Source organism: Chroicocephalus ridibundus, chromosome 6 (assembly GCF_963924245.1).
Source record: "Chroicocephalus ridibundus chromosome 6, bChrRid1.1, whole genome shotgun sequence".
Taxonomy (NCBI): domain Eukaryota; kingdom Metazoa; phylum Chordata; class Aves; order Charadriiformes; family Laridae; genus Chroicocephalus; species Chroicocephalus ridibundus.
In genome coordinates, this window is record NC_086289.1 from 8,181,467 (window position 1) to 8,204,612 (window position 23,146).

General features: G+C 41.2%; 1 protein-coding gene across 4 annotated transcripts in view; it reads left to right on the forward strand.

The window, feature by feature from the left end:
* The window catches only part of SHTN1 (shootin 1), a 67,246-nt gene that overhangs the window by 35,280 nt on the left and 8,820 nt on the right, over positions 1-23,146 (forward strand). The window contains exons 9-16 of one of the 4 annotated variants that reach the window (XM_063338038.1): positions 8,263-8,409; positions 9,471-9,624; positions 11,662-11,767; positions 13,508-13,590; positions 16,796-16,905; positions 17,559-17,612; positions 20,509-20,629; positions 20,708-21,514. In XM_063338038.1, the coding sequence (XP_063194108.1) occupies positions 8,263-8,409; positions 9,471-9,624; positions 11,662-11,767; positions 13,508-13,590; positions 16,796-16,905; positions 17,559-17,612; positions 20,509-20,629; positions 20,708-20,757 (825 nt within the window). In that variant the 3' untranslated portion in view covers positions 20,758-21,514. The other 3 variants (XM_063338035.1, XM_063338036.1, XM_063338037.1) reach the window with 3 other exon arrangements.

Consider the following 23,146-nt stretch of genomic DNA (forward strand, 5'->3'; position numbering starts at 1 on the left):
CATACCTCTTCCGTTGAGGCTTTTCATTCCATGGCGTTCTCCCATCCAAAACTGAGTCATTACAGCACTGAACTTCAGGCCTGCGCTAGAATTCCCGTTGTGTACCTACTCTCTTCCTATGGTATCGTGGTAGTCAGAAAGATTTTTGGAAAATTTTTTTTAAAATACAGGAGCATTTGGCAACAAAGGCATTGCACAGTTGTGTTTGTGGAGCTAGTAGCATTCCAAATTACTTTAAAATTCCGTCATCATTGGCCTGGTTTCGCATTGATGGTGTCCCCTTAGTGTCAAGAGACATTAGAGGGACAGGCTCTGGCCCATGGCTGCATCAACAGCAGCAAAGCTTTGTGCTGGGGTGAGGTTGTTTGAGTGTCCTCTCGCATGGATCATGCCAGAAGGTCACAGCTGTGTTTTGAGAGCTGAGGTTTCTAGGATGTGCTTACAGGAGCTGTTTGTATTGTGCCAGGGATGTGCAAGGATTTTCTGCTTTCTTTCATCGGCCACAAGTTTCCGCTGTCCCTATATAACGTTTCTTGAAAAAAAAAAACAAAAAATCTTGCTAGATTTTTGCTTGAGTTTTGCAGAAGTTGGTTGCGATAAGCTGTGCAGCGTTGAGAGAAGGAATAGCTTTGAGTAAAGGCAACGCTGCACGTTCAGTGTGTTGTGCTTGACTCCTCTGGAGCGCTTTGAGAAAGGAAATAGGCTCCAAGTAATGGAGCGTCACCGCAGCACCACGGCGTAGACTTCAGAACAGCATATTTTTGTGTTTCGTGTTACTGTTTGTGACATCTCAAACAGCCTAGATGTGTGTTTTAGCTCACTGAAATACAGACTTGCTGCCTGTGGAGGGCTGGTTTGGTGGTGGGCACGGTGCCTTTCAAAGGGGCTGAGGTATCCAAAGCTTGCCTTGAGTGGGGGAGAGTTGGCCCATGCGTTCCGATGAACCCCTTTCTCCATAGCGTGGCTTCATCTTCTAGCTTCTCCCTCCTGGGGTTGGCTTATGTCTGCGATGGGAGGAGACCAGAGGAGCGGCTGGCGAGAGCTGCTGTTCGAAGTGATGCCCGTTGCGTCCTGCCCTGCTGCCAAGCCAGGAGGATTTGCCACAGAACGTGAGCAATTGGGAGTGCAGGTGTGAGAGATAATGGGGCGGGTGAGCGTGTGTGCAGAAGCGAACGCAGATGGGGGCGAAAGGAAAGACAAGGAGCGAGAGAGGGAGGAGGGCGCAAGCACATATAGGAGTGAGCGAACACTTGAAAATCAGAGCTTTTGATTAAAAAAAAAAATAATCCAATACAGCTTTAATTATAGTCATGCTGCTGGCACCACCATAATATATATTTAATTAATCAAAAATGATCCAACTTCAAACATTAGAATTCATGCTCTTTAGAGGTTCTAAAGAAACTGAGTAAATATTGTCAGCCATGGTGTGGAGAGGGGGAAGGAAAAAGAAAGAGGGTTTGAAATGAGTCACAATCCATTGTGAAAGGTACAGGAATCTGCATAAAAGAACTAAATAAATAGAGTGTGTAAGGGGTGGGGGCATGGAAGAATCTGTACCTACCTGAATAAAACAGGGTTGTTAACACAGGAATCTTGGCAAGCTTAACCAGAATTCTAGTGTCATGTTTTAAGAGACACTTTAAGATCTCTCAGCTCTTTGTGGAGCCGTTTATCAGAAAACAAAGGAAGGCAGAGAGTATCTTGAAGGCCATCGCAAGAATATAGAGGCTAGCCCTGAAAAGCACTCTTCCACAGAGATGAGCAAAATAAAATACATACAGCCAAAGCAAGCCAAAAGGGGAGGAACACAGTCAGAGAAGTAAATTGGAAGTCTTAGCAATGTAAAAATCCCAGGAGTTTAACAAAATAAACTGGCATAAATGGTTTATTAAGCATACATCCTGCCTTGCAACAATATTTTGTAAAGTGAACAGTATATTACTGTCGTGGGTGCTGGCATGGGGACAACCCCTGCACCTAAAGTTACTCTGGAAGCCTCCCGGAGGAGAGGCAGTGTGCGCTCAAAGTTAGCACTGAGCTGGTTTTTTCTGTCCTCTTTGTCTTGCATAAATAGAAATGAGGTGTCAAACTGCTAAGCAGGTGTGTTGGGTTTCCTCTCACTTTTGAGGCTAGCCTAGGCTTTTTCTCAAAACACACAACTGGGGAAAAAATGAAGGGTTTCCCGAGTGTTTATGGTTGTCTGTAAAGTAGTTCATGGTTTGAGAGATTGAAAGGCTGCGTTCAAAGCAACTGTGATCCAGATGGATTCAAAAAATAACGTGAATCTGTAATGTGCATTGTTCATCTTTTCCTTGACTTTTCCTCCAATTCTCAATACTTACCAATGCATTTAAACAGCATACTATATACCTATGTCTGTGTTTCTAAGTAACTATTACACAACAACATGTTTGCATTTAACTTGTTAACCTCAAAATGCCTCCATCCCATACCTGGGCCGGCGCACAGCTGACACCACTTAATCTGGGAATGAATCTTCCCTTATTGAAAGGTAAAAGGTGGCTATCATTTTATAAGACTTAGGAAAAATTATTGTCATTCTTAACAGATGTCTGCACTACTCATGAGGTTGCGTGCAATGGATTTGGTTATCTCGATGACATGAGCTCCCAAAGAACGCTTCCTGAGATTCATTTGTGACCTTTTGGGTTAATTTGTGAGGACTTTTGCATTAACGTGCTACATCTGTGAGTGGATTCTGCAAAACCAGCCCCCATGGAGCAGCTCTGGGCTTACAATTACCACACTCTGTGCATTACCAAAGATAGTTAAACAGCAACTAGTATCTGAAGATAATTAATTTGCAGTCCAGCTGACTGAACTGGAAATAATAATTAAAAAGACATGATAAGTGGTTAGTACTTGAATTCTCCTGAGCTTGAATGTTACCACTTTTGAAGCATGATGTAACAGTAATACGTTTCATCAAGCTTTTTCCCAAGAACAGGCTTGTGAAATGGTAACAGATGTATGCTCTAGGAAACCATCTCTTTGGTCTCTATCTCTTTCTTTTTTTTTTTTTTTCCGAATCTTTTTTTTTGTTCAGGCAATTAATCTATTGGGGGGAAAAGAGTGAAGAGGTTTCCTCTTTTTTCATGTGGTATATGATCTATTTCTGAATATATTAGATGGTGTCTAAATGCTGTAAAAATGTGAGCGTTATAGAATGTATCACTATACTTCTACCATGGCAAAAAGAAAATCGCTAACTGCAGGAAATGAAGAAATAAGTGACAATAGAGATTATTTTTTTTTCTCCCCTTTATTTTGAGCATGGGCAGTTATGCCTCATAAGTGAAGAATGAGCGCTGTAGTTTGACAAACGCTTTTGTACAGAAGAGGTTGGTAAAATAAATAATACTGTGGTTTTTAAGGAAGTCGGAATGCTGATGGGGACTCAGTTTTCTCACACTCAGAATACAAGCTCCAGGCACCTCTGTGGTGAGAAGCAAGTGATGGACAAGAAATAGGTTAACTCATCTACTCCAGTTCCCCCATTGTGGGTGAATTAGACCTCTTCTTTTGAGCCACAAAACTTACTGATGCTACCTCTTGTAGCTCTTTAGAAATAGTCCCTACAGAAGTTGCCTGGCAGTTGACCAAATAACTAAAGCAACTGTGTTGCATCTTTATTGGTCTAAAATTGATGCAGGTCTTAACAAAAACTATTAACCATAAAATATTATGAATCATCTAGAGAGAGGAGTGACTGTTGTCTGCCCATTACTGTGCATGTGTCCTTTTTTGTGATAATGTTGCTTGGTTTTTTGTGGCAGTTTGAAAATCCAACTCAGGTTAGTCTTTGGCTCCTCTGAAGGAGGAAGTCTAGGAAGGTCACAGCACGTTGCCAGAAATGCATCGCTCTGGTTTCCGTACTTCATACGTTCCATAGGTCCTACTTGTTTTGGGTTTTTTTTGTTAGAGTCTTGTCCTGTGCCCTCCATGCCCTTGATATTAGCCATTTGGGTCATCTTCTCATTCTGTCTGACATCGTGGGACGGTCGCTTTCCATAGAAGCAGTTCCCAGGCCAGGAAGAACACATGCACTGGATAAAAAATTTTCAGATCATAGTAAAGCCACATGCACTTAACGTACTTCAGCACACAATTTTTTCTAGATTGTGTCCTAACTGCAGAACGCATTTATTTGTTGTGGCTTTTTTCCTGAGTAGCACTTCAGACACCTATGAACCCACTAAACCACAAGGGATTTATAACTCGTACGAGGCTGATATCATCGCCTGATGTGCAGCACTGAGCCTGTGTAGAGAGAGCATTTCTAGGTCAGTGTCCAAACCGTGTGTTTCTTAATGTGTTTTAATAAGATACATCTGTTTCTCAACTCTTCTATCAAAAAACTCCACTAGCCATTGTTTCCTGCTGTAATATTTACATGCAGTGAAGCTCACGAGCCCAGGTGTCCTTAATAATACAGTACAGTTAAGCAGTTACAAAGTTAGAGTATATATATATTTTTTTTCCTGATTAGCCATTGAACTAAAATCCACACATAATGCAAAAGACTCCTGTAACCTATAATAAATGTAAATGAGTGGGTTCCGGCTCCATGGGGATGACTTACTGATTTCTCCCTCGGATGTGCAGGGGATGGAGTGGTGCTGACAAGGGCTGAAATCAGACTCTGCCTTGCTACATACCTTTTGTTATTCTATTCATAGCGGGTACTGTTTGCCACTGATTTTTATTTTACTTTATGCAATCAATGATTAACTTAGTATAGGAGTGCTGCCGTATTGAGACATTCTTCTCCCTTCAAACTGTAGCCAAGACAAAAAAGTTATTCCACGTAGTGAGTACCCAAATGATGTGTAGATGGAAATGTAGCAACATACGGATATTAAAGCATTTCCTTTGGCCTCATTTTGCTCCTGGGCGAGGAGTTAGTTGGAAAGCATCCAGTTAGACCCCGAATGCTACTTGAACGAGGATCGAAGTTCCCAGGGACTTGACACTAACAGAGTTGCTTTCTAACTTTTTTAATGAGGAAGAATTCCTTTTTCAGCTCTGGTGTAAACAGAAAACAGCTGCAGCGAACGCTCTGTAGGGTAATGGTTAGAGCAGCGGTCTGAGAATGAGGTGTGGCCCCATTAGGGTCAAGGAAAAAAACTTCTGTTATTTTCAGGATTTCACTCCCTACTCTTTCCCCCTCCCCAATTCTGGGGCAGTGGAAAGTGGCTAAATCCCATATTTCCTGCACTTCAGAGCTTCTGTTTGTAAATTCACGAGGGAAATAGAGGTAGCTGGTTTGCACAACACTTGGAGATTTTGTAAATGAAAATGGTAAATGTAAGCAAACTGTGGTCCTTTGTCATCTGCCTTTAGTTGCAGTTGCGGTTTCAGTAGATTCTTCCAGCGTCGACTTAAGTTTCTAGCATTGATTGGGATACTCTGCAGATAATTGTCTAGCAGGTGGCAAAGTCGGAACTAATCCATCAATTGGTTAAATTCCACCTAGTCTAAATAATCCTGTTAGTAGCTGTTTTGTCCTTTCAGCAGTCACTTTAATTAATATTCAGGCTTGTGCAGGCAGTCAGATTTCTGCCCTGCTGCAGCAGGACTTGATTGTTTTAAATTAGAATTAATTTCTAACGGTCTTTTTTTGTCCCGTGTCAAACACACGGAGCAACCTCTTAAAGACTTGCAATCACTTCATCACCAGCTCTCTTCCTGCTTTATCTGTTATGACCATCTTGTCTAGTTTTGTTCCCCGCGTTTAGAATATGCTGATACTTCAAGGACATGTGTGTAAGTAACTTCTGAAACGGATGGGACTCCCCGTGAGAAATTGATTCCCCTGTATCTGGTTGCAGCATTAAGTTATAAGCAACAATTTTATTTTTTTTTTTTTGTGGTGGAGAAATACATTTTGCATCTATTGTAAGCAGGAACATATTTGCAATGTCATGAAATGAATTTATAAAACTAATTGAAAATGCAGGACTTCATGTGAAAGCTTCTGAATGAAAAGGTTTTCACACAATTCTTCAAGAGGATTTTTTTTTTCATTTTGTTGCAGAGGAGCATGAAACAAAGTGAATATGAATTTTCTACATTTGGTGAAGTATCTGCTCAAGCTTTCTGCTCCCTCAAGCTGGAACAACTCTGTTCTGTTGGTTTTAGTGGCAGAAACTCAGCAAACAAAACCCTGGAATTATCACCTCAAAATACTTTTCAAATTCCAAAAAAACGAAACCCAGGTTTTCACTTTGCTTTGAAAGTACACAGTAGGTAAACTGCGATGTTTGCTAAAGGTGTCTTCTGGAGAGATGTTTTCTGTCAGGGTTAAATAACTTCCAACTGACTTAACGGGAAAGCAGGAGGCTTTTGAGACAGCATTGAGTTCTTTAGCAGCGATTTAGAGGCCTTTCTAAAGTATAATGTTTCAAAGATGCTGTTTCTTTTAAGAAGATAAAATGTTAGCCAAGTAGATGAGTTGTGATATAAAGGCAAACCTTTACGGGTGGGGAGCTTTGATTCTGAACTTCTCTGGCCTTTGAATTGTTTTTGCCACAGCCCTACTAGTGTAAGGTAATGCAGGCATAATTGGTTTGACTACCAGAATTGTGGGACAGGGAGCTGATGTCCAGTGCACATTTGCGCCATGACACAGTACCCTGTGTATTGCCGTAAACTTGTTTTCCTTTTTTTTTTATAACTAAGTATAGTCCTAGAGCCTGTATTCATTGTTTCCTCTTCATCGAATACTTCCAGTCCTTTATTGCCTACCCCCATGGCACAGCTTTGCCCAATGAAGTGTTCATTGTAGGTTTTATTAGTATTAAGGCCGCGTCACTTGACTCTTCTTGGCACGCAGGGTCAAGCAGGCTGCGTGGTGAGTGGAAAGGTCAGCGCGGTCAGTAGGCTTCTCCGTCTCGATGTACAGCAGAGAGAGAGTCACTTGCTAAGAAGACTCAGCTGAAGTGGGATGGAATGCTTGCCACAAATCTGCATCAGCTGCTGGTTCTTTAAAATTCAATCGTATTTAAAAAAAATAAAATAATAATCATGGAGCATTGCAGTAGCACTGGATGGGATGAAGCCATATGTTGTATCTTTAATTTTGGTTTGTGAATAAATAGTATAGGAACCTGAAAAGATCTCCTGGAACTTTTGTATTTCTAATACTTTATTCTTAAAATATCTTCTTGCTTTTGCTGAGCTGTACAACAGTGTTTTACACTCTGAGGGAGTGTCTGCGTTCTCAGGCTGTTCTCTGTTCTCCTGCCACACCACAAGTGGCACGCTCTGCTGACCCGCGCACACTCACCTGGAAGCTCAGCCTGACCCGATCCCTGTTTCTGCTGTAAGAGTAGGCACAGCTGAATGTGTCAAGAGTGGAAACCCTTGTTGCCTGGGGGGACAACCTTCTACCTGAAAGAGATGGCAAGATGCAGAACAAATTCACTAGGAATTTTTTTTTGGCAGGAAGCAAGCTTTTTTTTTTTCTCCCCAAGTTCTTAAACAGTTTGAAAGGAGCAGATCTCTCTTGTGGAAACTGCGTGTGCTGGCAGCCTCTGCATCTCTGAGGTGCAGCCACGAGAAACGTGTGATGTTTTTATCAATGTCATGTCTCTAGACCGTTTGATTCCCCACTGCACCCCCACCAGTGTATCAAAAATAAAACTGGGGAAGAGGAAAAAATGCAACCATCAGAAGTAAAAGGCTGAAATCGCCCTGGAATGACTTTTCCTGGGGCAAATGCATACACCGATTATACAAACACGGACTGAAATTCATTTCCCAAAGACACTCCACATTTGCATATCCAGGTAACCCTCAAATAAGTGGGCTTTTTGCCAAGGCTTGCAGATGCCTTTGAGGAGATAGCTTGTGAATTCATAGATGTTTTTTCCTCCACCCAGAGTTCTTTTAATCTCTCCAGAGCTCTGAGAATAGGGATCACATTTGTTCCTATTTCCAGGAAACAAAATTCAGAGATGCATTTAAATTCTGAACACTGCCAATGTGTGGGTCATTGAGGTGTAGCAGTGGGAGGTTCTCTCAGCAAACACCTGGTTCCTTTCAGTGTGAGCTCAGCTCTTGCAATTTTGCTCTTGAACTTCCTTTCCCCTTCCTTGTCACCCTCTTTCTCTCTGCATCTACCAGATTAACACAATGTCAGGTTTTTTGTTTTCTTTCCAATTGCCGTATTTCCCAGGATAGCATTAGACTGTGCTTAACTATTGTTTTTGCTGGGGGTGTGTTTTGTTTTGGCAGATGTTTATTGAACAAAACAAGATGAAAAGGCAAAGTCAGTTGCTTCTGCAAAATTCTGCTCCTGATCAACAGCTTTTAAAGGCTTTGGATGACAACGCTAAGCTAACCCATACCTTAGAAGAAGAGAGGCTTCAACACCAACAAAAGGTAAAACAGGATTACTTTTCATCTCATGCAGAAGTATTTGAAAGCCTCCTGAATTTAAGGATGCTCGTGTATTTGTTATGTTCAGAAGTATTTGAGATCTTGTCCCCCGTAAGAGTTCACAATCCAGAAACTGTACTTCAGAGAAGATTGTGATTCCCTTATTCTGGGTCACTGTAAGACAGAAGTACAAAACCTGAAGGTTTTTCACTCTGAAGGCTCTGGTTTAGTTACATATTTTATTCTGGATGCCGTAAAGTGCAATTACAAGCATTAAATCAAGTTCCATGAAGTGAAGAAGAGATGACAGGAGAATATTTTGGACGTTGAGTAATAAAAAGGGTATCTGGGGGGGGGGAATTTTCTGTTAGCTGCGAGGCCTGTTCTTAGAACTCTGGTAGTAGAGTAATGCTAGGAATAGGTAGGCAGTTCCTGTGCTAAGCAACACTAAGACTCTGCGTAATCTCACATGCTTCTGAATGAGTATTTTGGAAGAATAATTTCCAGTTCATAGAAAACCTCTACAGCTTTGGCTCCTTGAAGTCTAGAGCCAAATGTATATATTTAGGGAGTTGGGAAGTGATTGCTACTTTGCACCTGAAGGCTGCCTCTACACCTGATATTCCGTAATTTATCCACTGGCATCTGCATGAGTTGAGACAAGGGAGTTTAAATAACCAACCTGCCAGTGGAAGCAGTCAGGAAGAGAACTAAAATGTCAATGTTCTCGTGCTTCAAATGAAGAAATGTTCTGAAATTAAGTTCTAATTAAAAAACTCTGTAAAAAGAAAAAGGGAACATTGTCTAGCTTAAGCACTTTGGAGCTGAAGACACATTCTGAAGAAGAGATAAAACAAATGAGGATCATAACAGAAAATTCTGACATATCTCAGAAAAATCTGTCCAGCTCTCATTCAAAAATGTCCTCTTTCTGGGACTTGTACTTCACTGCCATACTATAACATCAAGTTTTCAGGAATAACTGTCCCTAATGGGTTATTTGTCAAAAGGAAGGACGGAAAATAGCTTTTATTGTAATGAATATTATTGTTTTCCAACTGCAGATCAAAGAATTGGAAGAGCAGCTAGAGAATCAAGCGCTGCATAAGGAGATTAGTCGCCTTAAACAGCAACTAGAACTTTTGGAAGAAGATAAAAAGGAACTAGAGCTTAAGTGTCAGAACGCAGAAGAAAAAGCAAGAGACCTAAAGCATTCAGGTAAAATAACGTAATAATTTTCATTGTAGAGGTACAGTGTGGGGGGTGAGCGGTGCACGTCTAATAGAATTATATGTGTTACGTTGGAGACCTCAAAAGCAACAGTTTTTGTGTAGCCAAGATCCAGACCTGTGCTTCACAAGACAAAGGACAGCAACTGCCTTCAACCACAGAACAGTCATGTCCAGAATGTGTGTGAAAGAATAACCTTGTAAAACTTCCGTAAGGTATAAAAATGCTGTTGTTAAATTGCCCTGAGTCTTACAGATGGATATATACACGTGAGTGGGTTTCTGAGTGAAAGACACGATCCTTCGTATTCAGTCAAAAGGTGTCTTCTTACCTAGTTTTAGAAATAAATAAAATGGGATAACCCGGCTCTCTTTTTTTTTTGTTTGTTTTTGTTTTGTTTTGCGAAGGTGGACAGTGATTTATCAGACTGTGGAGTCTGCATTGTACGAATTGTACAAAAACATCCCATAATTATCCAGCTACCCAACCCTTTAATAGTCTTGCAGTAGGAGACACCAGTGAAAATAGAGACATGATTTAGCCCTTCATGTTGACATGCGAGAAAACAGTTTCTGCTGATGTGAGAGGATGTGTGGGTTGTTTGGTTTTTTGTTTGTTTTTATTAAATGGATACTAAAAAGGTAAGTCCTGCCTTCAGAGCCCTACGAAGGGAGTTAGCCAAACAAATCCAGTGGGCTTTTGTGACTCATATCCATGAGAATTTTGCGTCTAAATCTCTGTACTTCAGTCAAATATTTTGTTTCACATCAAGTGACTGAGAGGAAGGAAACAGTCTTGCTAGCTAGTGTGTGTCTTTCTCTTAAGATTTAAACTAACAAACACCTGAAGAATACAGACAGGAAAGATTCACAGAATATTTCGGAAGGAGCAACTGTTGCTCTCAGGATGGTGCCTGGCTTGTCTGCATCATCCCATCTGTTGAATGAGGAAATTTCTGACCTAATGCTCTTGATTTAAAATTGCTTTTAAAAAGGGCCCCTGGCGTGCGTGGCCTCGCTATAGGGAATGTGGGGCTGTTGCTGGTGAAGTATTTGCATGTGCCTTTGCTTCCAGTCCTTGTTCAGCTCTTGGCCTAAGCAGGTGCTAGTTCTAAGTATGGTCAGGGAAGCATTTGAGCCCCCATCAGAGGACACCAAAGGCCCCATCCTTACGTAAGACTCCACGTATAGCCACGCTTTTCCAAAACATAACCTGAATACGTGCTTCAGAAGGAATTTGTCCGCGTAAAGATTGTACCTGTAATTTAAAGTCACTCAGTTGATTTTTTTTTTTTCCTTTTTAAATTTAAAAAGGAAACGTTAAAGATTGTAATTTTAATTTGAATCCATCATTACGAGAACAAAGAAGCATATCCACTTTGGAAATCGTATTCTGTACTTCTGCCATAATTCTTACTGTATTCAGAACAATTGCTAAGAATTTTTGTAATTTAGACATTTAAGACTTTTTTTTATTCTGTTTCTGCCCTTCCCCAGTTAATTGCATTTGACAACATTTCAAGTGCAGGAAAGTAATTTCCACATTTTAGATCTGACACGAAAACAGGAGAGGAAGAATCCATTCTGCCCACCGCCCATTTTTGACCATTTTTATGGGGAAAACCCAGACTATCAGCAAAACAGAGATTAAGTCTGGAAGCTGAAAATGTTCATTTCTTTCATCTCATGTTAGTTCATTCTAAAATAGACTGTTGCAGGAATATGATCAACTTTTCCCTGCTCTGTCATCTTCTATGAAGAATCCTGTGTGAGGGAAAGTGTCATTTTCATTTCAAAAGTAACTCAGGTTGGAGGTAGCTGGTTTAATGAGAATCCTGTGCATCTAGGTCATTGTTCTTGCTAGAAAACGTTGCCAAAAATAGGACTTCCTAGCAGTTGTGTCATTTAGTCTTGTTTGTTTTTTAGTTAATTAGTAGCTTTTTTGCTTAAACCATCAGAGTTGGATTTTAGGGTAGATGTGAGGAACCAGAATCTCGCTCTAATTTGTTTTATTGCACTTGCGCAGTTGATGAACTTCAAAAACGAATACAGCAGTCTGAAAATCCTGCACCACCTCCTCCACCGCCGCCCCCTCCTCCTCTTCCTCCTCCCCCTCCTCCTAACCCTATACGGTAAGTGCTTAAATCGAGGGTCACAGCATTAATGCTTTGCTGAAGCAGAAGACGTTACATGAGCTTGCATCCAGGCAGGAAGAATGTCTTTAAAGGAAAAAAAGACTTTCTCCATCTGTCTTGGACTCTTTACAAGCAGGACACGCTCTGTGCCCCACCTGCCAGCAGACTAACACCCTGACCAATTTTGAAGAGTGGGACAAATTGTCCGGACTGTGACTTTGGAAGAGGAGGGATACCTGTCTCCTCTAAATTTGGGAGACTATTTTTTTTTCTATTCACCTGATAGCTATAATTATAGGCTTGTGAAGTGCTTGTCAGAATCTACTGCCAAGAAAACCCCTTTGAACCAAAGGATGTGTTGGATTACTGTGTGTCCCTTCCTGTCGGATACTGGTGATGAAAATGCAGACTCTGTTGAGTTCCCACAACTGATTTCATAACTTAAAAAGAAAAAATAATAAAAAAAAAAACAACAAAAAAATCACCACCCCATCATCAAGCAGTCTCGGGTCTTATCAAAATTATCAAAATTATGCATGATTTTTGCAAAGGACTGTAAAAGACGCTGAACAATATATGATGTATCAGGCGTTAGACCCAAAGTAATTAACTAAGCCCTAAAGTGTGCTTAGTTAATTTTAGGAACTCAGCTAATCATCATGTTGACTGCTTGGTTTTAAAAATAAATGGACTTTCATGACACTTTCTAACCTTCTGTAATAAAAATTCCATACAGGAGTGTTGTTAACTGCTGTGTTAAATACATGAATAGAGATGATTAGTGGGGAGAATTCATCCCTTTATGCATCTTGCTTTCTTTTTGGAAACCTAAACTTAAAATGTTCTGAACAATTGTGTTTGGTCTTTTGCTCCTTTTATGTCTGTTAAACTCATCTGGCTGGCTTGCTTCTTTCTCACTGGCGTGTAGCATGAATTAAACGTGTGAGGGTGTTGTGGGGGGGGTTTGTTTAAGTTTGTGCCCTGCCCTTTATTATTTGGAATAGATAACAGTATTCATTTCAAGGCCTGTAGTAGCTAAATCAGAATATTTCCTTCAGGCGCTGTGAAGTTTACGTGCGTAGGGGTGGTTTCAGAGCCTCGGCACTGGATGCTGCTTTTTTCTGTGACAGAGTTTTGACCCTTTATATCAGGGAGGTGACTCCACTCCGTAAGCAGCAATATTCATTAGGGAGTGACAGGCTCCACGGACACATCAAGTGCCTGTAGGAGCTTATACTTGGGCTTTAAGATGACTTATTTCCTTGCCTGGACTTTTACGTTTTGACTGTATTGAAGGGATAATTATTTGACACTGTAAGAAAATTACAAACTTGGAGTTGGTGAGGAGATACTGATCACCATATTTAAGTGTCCTCTGGAGAACAGTACTTCACTTCAATATCCATAGCTCTTCCTTCCTTTTATTATGCCGGAGCAGCTTCAATTTGTCATGTGTCACAATGAGACACTGTCTTTTAATATTCAAATCTTGGAGTGTTTTGATTTGTGCCTAATGTCTGTTAAAAAGAAATAAATTTCTGTGGTGCATTTTGATGGGAGGCATTAGTGGGGGGTAATTCAGTACACACATCTGCATTCAGGAACTGTTAAATGAATCTTTTGTAAGTAGCTGTATAATCAGGTATAAGCAAGCTGTTTGTGTGTCGTGTTCAAGTTCATTCTAACGGTGTGTAATACAGGACAGAATGACAATCTGCAGTTTCATTTTCCCCAAAGGTCTCTCATGTCTATGATTCGCAAGAGATCTCACACCAACACCAACGTGAGCAAGAAGGAGAAACCCCCTCAGCAGGAGTCAGGTATGGCTCATCCTTTCTCGAGTCATGCGGATTATTCACTAGGTACTGCAGATGAAGCTAGTGAAAATGAACTGTGTGTACAGATAATGATGTAAATGCTTATAATAGTCAACATTAACAACTGCTCTTCATGTCCCAGCACATTCACCTACCTTGCAGTCCAGAAAAGCGATTGCAGCTCAGTCGTGCTCTGAGATAGGACGTGGCATCTTTGGGATTTTAGCTTCGGTGCTGCAATCTTCCTCGAGATCCCAAGCAAATTTGCGTAGCCCTTGTAGCCATCTGTGCCCTCACATCTGAGCTGGTGATCAGCATCCAATTTATTTTTTTCCAAATGGATTTTAGTATGAACAATTTTTGAGGCTGCAGATCAAAACCCTTAAGGGAAGACCAAGCACTTGCTGCAACTGGAAAAAAGTTCTTATCTTCCTACTTCTGGCTCTCATGCTCATCAGATGTGTCACTGAGCTGATTTCATTCACTGATGTGGCAGAAAAATTTCTTTCTTTTTTCTTCCCTTGGGGAGAGGGTGGTCATGTATCTTACAGGCTCACAGGAGGACGTGACAGTATATGGCAGTGTTGAGAGGCCCAACCTGTGCCTCTACACTGGAGACACTGCAGCATGTACCTGCGGCTAGGCCATGTCCAGGGCTTTGCTCTTCCACGGGTTATCTGGAAGAGGCAGAAGCAGAAACCCAGCGATCATTAAGCGGAGAGTAGGTTATATACAGGATAATACAGGGAAGTTTCCACTTTCCGAATGGCTTCTTGTTTGTGATTTCTTGTGTCTAGAGCCTCTCCACAGAGCTGGTTTGTTAAATGCTTCAGTTTTCATCCCCCAATTCATATCTTATGAAATTACCACTCAGAGTTGACTGTAATGCTAATCCTTTAATAATACCGAAAACCTAAAACAAAACAGAATCTTGCACTAAGGTGGCTCTGCATGCAAAGTAGCAGCTGAAATTGCATTTTATTGTCGCTAATGGAAGCTGGAAACTTAGTAGGTTGAGAACAGGAGTTAAGTACAGATTTACAAATGATCATGAGTGCCTGAAGAGTCAGGGCGAGTTAGACAAGCATTGCCAGTTAAATAACCAAGGTTTTTCTCGCTGTTTCTCTCTTCTTTCTGAAACAGCAGGAGTTTGTTTGTAATGAATTGCTTAACTCATTTGCTGCCACTTAAACAAAGGAGGAGGCTGCAGAAGGGAACCTGGCTGAAATTATAGGTGTTAGGGTATAACTATTAAAGAAAAAATGGCTGTTAGCAGACTGTAATGGTATGTAAGCGTGACTGGATTGATGGGTGGGACCAACAGGCAGAAAGTGGGGGAAAGGAAGTATTACCTCTCCCATTTTTCAGGTGAGGAACTGAGGAAAGGGGTGACTTGGGCAGTTACCTGGGGGAATCTTTGTGAACTGGTTACCAGTCTGAGAGAAATAAGGTTGTTGGTTGGGGGAAAATAATTAGAGAAGTCACCTTGTACCGAGATCTCTGATGAAGAGTCAATCTTATCTTTCAGTAAAAGGTCAATTATGTTGCCTTCATTTATCAAGTTTCCTTACCTTGAAGCATCCTAGATGTTTTGATTACACCTCTTTGTTGGACTGCTATAAACAGTGATTGCAGGAAATACTGTGAAATTCACTGTAAGTTTTCTACACCCCATTCTTTCATTATTTATTAGCGAACTTTAACCGTTCTGACCTTTCTTCAATCACATATAAACTGTTTCTTCTCTTAATAGTTGAGCTGTTCTTAAAAATAAAAAAGGGGAAAGTTCTTTCTTGATCAAGTTGTTATATCCAAGTTGAGGCTTGTTTTGACCCTTGCTAAGGACTTAGAAAGAGTGGTTTCTATCCCATACCACCAATTAAGCTTTTATATTTGAAACAGCCTGTTTGTGAAATTAAAGCCTGACATTAAATCAGCTTACAATACAGAAACTGCATTTCTATGAATCATCAATAGTACCCTGACAAGTGAGAGAGCGAAAGTCTATTTAAAATTCCTGTTATATAAGGTACAACGTTGCAGCTTTGAATAGCATCGACCTTATTTCTCCATCTATTTGCTTTAAGTACTCTTTTTTTCCCCCTTTTTGGTATGGCATGTTAAGTGTCTTTTGTTCCATTATCCAGAACACTGATAAGTTAACAGGTATTGTTTAGGTTCATCACACAGCTTCCCGTTTCATCTGAATACTTTGCAGTCCTGATATTGAATCTCTTGAAAAAGCCACCGTTGCCTTTCATGGGATTGAAGTTTTGCCCTTTAACTTGATGCAGTTTTCTTTAAATGTGTGGTTTTAGTTTGGTCTGAGATGTTGGTATGTCGTTACAGCAAGGTTCTTAAACCCATGTGAAATCAGAGACATGCTTAGGCCTGTAACGGGCTTCATATAGGCCGCGCCATGGGGCATTATCAACTGGTCCTGTGTTGATGAAGCTGTGGAAATTTCTGCTGAGACACAGTGAAGAGAGAGAGTGGAAGCAGGGCCATATCCTTGGTGCTTCAGCCTGTAGCACTCAGGAATTGCAGTTCCTAAACAGTTATAGGAGCTTCAGGTTTTTCAGGATCTGGGCCCTGCTTCTGTCCAAATTTCTGCAGGCTCTGCAGTTTGGCATTTGCAAAGTCCGGGGCTGGATCCTCAGTGTGTGTAGATTGGCATTTTATCCTTGAAGAGCTTGTGACAGTTTAGCTGGTAGCAAAGATCACTAATAGTGCTGTATCCAGAAACTAGAATTCCTGATAACTGGAGATGAGGTCGTTGGTTTCTGCTATCATGTAGATGTATGCAATTTATGGTCAAGTGCCTCTTTGCGGTGGGGAAAATTAAGGGTAAGATAGTGGTCCTGTAAGAAGATCCTGTGAACAGACCACTTATGGGGAGAACAATAGCCTATATATTCATGCTTATCATTTACATTTTTAATAAAACTGAGAAGAAGCGTGGGTTTGGATAGTACGTGAGCAATATGCATCACAGATACAGGCAGGAAGACCTACTGCAGGGAGTATAACTAAATACATTGTATATGTAAATGCTGTTTCATCATTAAAACTAATTTGTGATTGTGGTAACTGGCTATATGTTGCGAACAAGCTGTTTAGGAGGCTGTTCAACGTATTTTTTTTCCTTTGTACTATTTCTTTGTAGTTCATATCTGGAATGTGATATGCTCTTTGATTTTTGGAACAGGTGAAGAAGTTACGGATCTGAAGAGACAAGCTGTTGAGGAAATGATGGACAGAATTAAAAAGGGAGTTCATCTGAGACCAGTCAACCAGTCAAGCAGACCTAAAACAAAGGTTTGGAGTGCATAACAGAGCAATAATATTAGCTAAGTACGGTAATTTACACTGAAAATAGATCAGGCTTTCTGTAAAACAGTTAAAAGAATACATTTGCCTCACCTCATTTGCTTTGCTTGATTCTGAATAAAATTAATTAGAGCAGCATCTATCTGAAGCACAGAAAAAGAAGAGAAGCCAACGGTAAGGAAATAGAAGCCCAGTTTCTCTGACACAGGAGCTGAAAGCAAACATCTTGTAAACAAACAGCTTCTGAGAAACTAAAAGCACAGAGGGAATTAACTGACTTGGGTAAAGGGAGCAATCAAGAAATAGACTGTGTTTAGCAGCACTTCTTCCTTTTAATGCAACACGTAGCACTAATATATGAATGTGGCTACTATAAAATATTGCTTACCATCTTCACAAAAGCGTAATCTTTATGTATAGGCTGTGATTCACAGTGTTACGAGCTAAGACTCTTCCCTTCATCTAGATAAGAAAACAGATTGAATGTTAGCCGTGTGCCCATGAGAGGAGAGAGAAGAGGAACAGAACACAACTGCACGCTTCTGCAGCAGACCCTTGTGCGACCTCTGTCTTGGAGTACAAAGTCTGGCATGGTCCATTTCACGGGGTTTTTAACATGCATGTGTTGTGTTCGTTTACAGCCAGAAACACCAAAGCCCTCTGAAAGTGCAATGAAAGAATTGAAAGGGATTCTGGTAAGAAAACTTGTAGTTTATATTTCATTTTTTTCTTCTCATTGAGCTGACAGGGCCTTCTGTGCAAAATAGCCAAGTATCTGAAAGTTCTGCTTTAGGGTTTTGGTTTGAAGCTGTGGAGGAGTTTTGGAGTGAATCCCCCAAATCCACTTTTGACTTTGGTCTGACTGAAAGATGGGTTTTGGTTTTCCTGAGAGAATTTCTTTAGGAGAAAAGTAGCCTGTTAACTCTGCTCCGGATTTGTGTGTTCCTGCCACTAGAGGGGATGTTGTGGTTTGCACCTGCCCTAGATCCTTTGGAAACTTTCCAAGAACTCGCAGTGGGGATGCTTAGGGAGGGAGAGGCAGACGAATAAACCTAGTCCGAAGCAAAGCCCCTGAAGTGCACGTATAGTAGATGTAGGGTGCTCCTCGTCAGCTGCTCTGAACTCCTGCTCTCTCCCGAGGCACCAAATTTCATGTTAGCATGGACGTAGCCTACATAGAAGAAGAGCTCTCTAGTCTGTCTGCATTTATAGGTAGAAAGAATTGATTCTGAATAGCTGTCCGTCTACCCATTTATCACTAAATAAAAACATCAGGCATGTATTTGGTCCTGCTCAGAGCAATGTGCTATGTTTGCGCCTGTTCTGTCCTTCACGCATACATTGCGTTGCTTATTTAACCGGCTCCTTCTTTTGCGCGAGCGCTGAAATTGTATCAAAGAGTCAGAAGGAGCTGTAGTTCTCGCTCCCTGACTTCTGTGACCCTGAAGCTTTTAAAGCTGAAGCGCAACTTTGGCGCATCAGGTGAAATTTTGCCTTTGTAAGGTGAAATACAGTGAAATTCTGCCCATATTGAAGCAAAATGCTACACATCTGCTCCACAGCAGGTGAGGCTGTTTTTCTAATCACCCATGGTAGCACCTAAACAACCCTTATAAAAATAACTTTAGTATTGTCTTGGGTGATGCAAGGCAGTACAGCAAAGAGTGTAGCCACTGCGATGGTAATAGCCTGTGCTGTGATTTAAAATCACGAGTGTGGCACCAATGGCATATTAAACTTACTGTTCTCCAGTCGTATGAAAGCAAGGAAAGAAATGATCTAGCGAGCCACCAGGCCTTAATGCTGAGCTCTAATTAGACACATAATTAAATGTGGAGGTAAATAGAAAAGGAATAAAGTGCAGCACATGGATTATGTTTTAAATGGAACTCTGTAAGTACAGGAATAGTTTGATACGGTGTGCTGCTTGGACCAGCGAGGGCTGGACTCAACGATCCTGCCGAAGGTCCTTTCCTTTCGCTTTCTAATAGCTGTTTTATTTCTTTGACACTGTGTCGCTGCCACCAGGGGAGGCTTGATTATGTACTTCAGAGGGAGCAGAAAGAAACCTGCAGTCGCTGTACTTCTGCATCTAGCTTGTTGCTTTCGAGCCCTTCAGGATATTTGCGATATAAGACAAACCATATAAAATCCAATTCCAGCCTATTCTTGAGACCAGTCATTATGCACAGTCAGACAACAAACACGAGGGTGGGATGTGATGGAGTAAACATTTGTTGTTACTATGCTAATTATGCATTTCATGTAGCCCTCCGTATAATTGTTACAAACAAAGCACATTTATGTTCTGTAAATTGCAGAGTTTGAGTGACTCCGTTGCGCAAGTTGCTCTCGTACGTGTGTGTTTGTACAGATGTGGAGCAGGCTACTCCTTAATAATACACCTGCTCACTTGTCTTTCAAATAGTTGCAAAGAAAATATTTTCACTTTTGAGCGGGGGTGAAGAATTAGTAGCTGAAAGTAGTACGGCTTTTGCAACTTGCGATGCCATTTCTTTTTGTCATTTGCTTCTCTCTGCTCACAAGTTGTGTGCTTGTCAACAAAAGATGTTAAGAATATGTTATTTATGCTCTGGATAGATGCTACACGACACATTTTGGGAGGCTGAATAAATGGGATTCCTGGGGATTCCTAAAGATGGCAAGACCCAGAGGAAGAAACAGTACATGGGTCCTGAATTTTCAGTTGCATTATAAACATTTTGGGGAAGTTTTACAGTCCAGTGGGTGCTGATGCACTAAATGACTCTTGTCATTTGGGAAACGCATGGAGCATGCGCTATGTGCATGTTAAAATGTGGGCAGTTTGGGGAGGTTTCAGGTTCTGATCAAAGCCTTTTTTTTTTTTTTATTTCCTTAAAAAAAGTGCTGCTGGATTTGCAGCTTAGCTGCTACAAAATACTAACCTTGGCATGAGGCAGTGATAACATGGATTTCTATTTTGTATGCATAAAAATACATTTCAACTTGAGGTCTAATCCTGTGCCTGAGAGAAACCATGAAGTATGTGGTCGTAGGCTCAGGTTTAGGCCAGATCAGCTAGACTGCAGGATATAAAAACATGCTGCAGTTGCAGTTGGTACATCCTGACTTCTGCACGTGTGTGTCTGCACCAGGATGCAGCACACTGGACCATCCTAAAATACAAAATATGCTGGAGCGGTAAAATATGGATCTTTGGCTTTTTGCTATAGGGGTTAATTATAGGCATGATAACACTCTAGCAGTTTTTTAAGATCCTTTAAATGTTAAGATGGAGGATGTTGGCAGTTCCCTGCAAACATCAGAGTTCGTTCATTAGTGATCCAGAGCATCCTTCTTAAGCCTGATATCAGCTCCCTGAGGGGTGGGTAAGTATGATTAATCCCTACATGGGGAAATCCAAGCGAGGGGAGGGTGGCGAGCCGAGCCCCAGGTGCTCTCTTGTACTGAAGAGAGAGCTTCCCATGCTGGTTCTAGAACCGCAGGTGCTTTTCTGCAATTTAGAAGGTTCTCACGTTGTGCATATGGGATGTTTGGCAAGGCATAATATGTCCTCGGACAGCTTTTCATGCCTGTTTCTTGCTATAGGAAACATTGAACAAATCCACTAGTTCCCGAAGCTTAAAGTCCCTTGAAACAGACAGCGGTGAAACAGAGCTGGAACGAGTTCTGCGACGCCGGAAAGTCACCACTGACCAGGACAGTGGCAGTAAGTGGCCGGACTCCTTCATAGTCCTCTTCCTCTCCCTGCATTAAGTAACTCTTGAAGCTTTACTTTCTCTTCCAGACCATTGCCATTTCAGCCATTACGGAGAACTCTGCTTACTTCTGCAGTGACTCACTTCCCCGTCGCGCCTGTCGCTTTTCATCCCCATTTTCTCCAAGAGATGCCTCTGTCGGGATTTTCTGCGCACACAGCCGTACATACACAGGTTCCTCTGTCCTGCCTGGAGCTCAGACATTATTATTGGAGTTAATAGTCTGAGCCTACTGTGAAAATACTCTTGAAATGAACAGTAACCAGAGAAATGAGGGTTTAGGACTAATGTTTTGAATTAATCTCTTCTGCGGAGCAAGTTTTTAAATTATGCTTTACTGTCATCATCTGTAAGAAACTGTTGATGTTCTGCCTCGTTAGAAACGCAGTCTGCGCAAGTGTAAGTCCATGCCGGAGTCGATGCAGACATGGCTGGTTTTAATGTCACTGTATGGTTTTAGCCTGGACTTTGTAGGCAGACAGCTCACTGACTACTCATTAGTATGAGAACAGGCATTGTTGTCATTGGGCCGGCTCTTGCCCAGCTGCGCTTCGGGCTGGGAGAGCACTGGCAAGGTGTGACTTACCATCCCAGAAGGCCAGGGGGTTCCGAGCACAACTGTGTCCATAGGGCAAGCCCTGCTTGCAGTGCAAGAAAGGGTTAAATCTTGGCAGGGGGAGCAGAAGCTGCAAATACAGTATTTTGATACTCTCAATGCGCTGGACGCTGTTAGTTAAAATTCCATTTTGATTTCTGCAGTTAGCTTGAATTCTGCTGTGCTTACGTGTCATTTCTAGACCAGTCAATCCGGATAACAGAAGCATTAAACTTTCTTTGGGTTTTAGGTCCCACTGGAACCTTGGCCACATCAGAATCAAAATCTCTGCCTGTGCTAGGTTCGGGAGCCAGTGCCGCACAAACAGCGCTGAACAAGAAAGACCTGGAGGCAGAATTCAGTTCCAAAGTACCCGACTCAGATCCTGTCTGTGACCAGCTTAAGGGTGTCACGGGCTCCAAGCCTACGTTACAGTAAGTAGAACAGGGATTTCTAGATATATTTTAGTGCCAGATCTGTTCAGCTGGTGCATTTTGAAAGTGATTTAATATCAATTTTTGTTAAGAGGATAAATGTACAGTCTGCAGCCGTTTACCACTGACTCCTCAACTAATTTGCAATCTCACATGGAGGTAGAAGTGAAATTGAATTCTCTGTAATAAAGTTCTTTTCTTGTAAAATCTGAGAACAGTCTTTGGAAAAACATTCATCTTCTCTGTAAAAAAAACCAAACAAAAAAACCAAAACAAAACTCGAGAGTTTTCAGGGAATAGCAAGGTTGAGGTTTTTTCCCATATCCCGAAGAGAAGAGGGATGATAGTTACAGAGTTAACTCTTGATTGTTCTAGCACAATATTTTAAGAAATTGAATTGTGTAAGCCATATTGGTCTGTGTGCAGGGCAGTTTCTGTTGGACCAAAACAGGTCCTGACTTGTTACTCTTAAGTGTTTCTTGGTAACGTCCTGGTTTGAGGTAAACAGAACCATCTTTCTGTTCAGTAATTTTACTTCTTAGCTGGGCCTCTTCTAACTCTCTGAAATTAACAGTGTATTGTGCAGAAAACTGTTGGTTCTCGGAGCGGTAAGACCAGTGTTCACAGTTAGTGCCAGGGAACAGTACACAGAGAGAGGCTCTTGCTTACACTTACTGCGATAACAACCCAAGGTCAGCTAATTTCGTTATTTGCCCCATTGGAGGGTCGGAAAGGGAAAAGCATAGAGGGGTCCCTCTATTGTATCTATTTCATTATTTCCTTTTAATTTTATTATTAATATTTCATTAAAGTAGTTTAGTTCCTTCTAAACTCATAAATCTCTTTATCTCTCCTCCTCCTCTCCATGTGCGGGAGGTGAGGGGAGAGCATCTGTCACCCGCCATTGGCCAATTTGGCCAAAACCACGACAGTTAAAAATTCAGAATTCCCTTGAAATCTCAAGATTAAGATTATTCTTCTTAAAAAAAAAAATACAGTTAGTGCTGCATTTGCACAGAAGGGCAGAAGAATCTTTTGTCACAACAGATTGAAGAGCCAAGGTGCCCATTAAGCATCGAAGAGTTAAACCTGCTTCAGAAATACTTATTTCATCAGATCCTGTGGAGGATTGGTTTGTTTTACAACAAAAGCAAGCTCCTTTTGAAATGAGTCTGTGCACTTGCTTCAGTTCCCTCACCAGGTTGTTTGTCTGTTTGTCACTTCAAGAAAAGGAGATAGATGAGACGTATCAGATTGGCAGAATACTGTAATCATGGCTAATTAAACCTCTGATTTCCTGCTCTAGCAGTTAGAAAATACCACCAGTGCCAATTCTAGGAAGTCTCCATTGCTTGGTTCAAAAGAGTAAGTCATGACAACTGAGCTGGAAATTCAGTTTGCATCTATTTTTCTGAGCTGATGTTTACTTCACTCTCCCG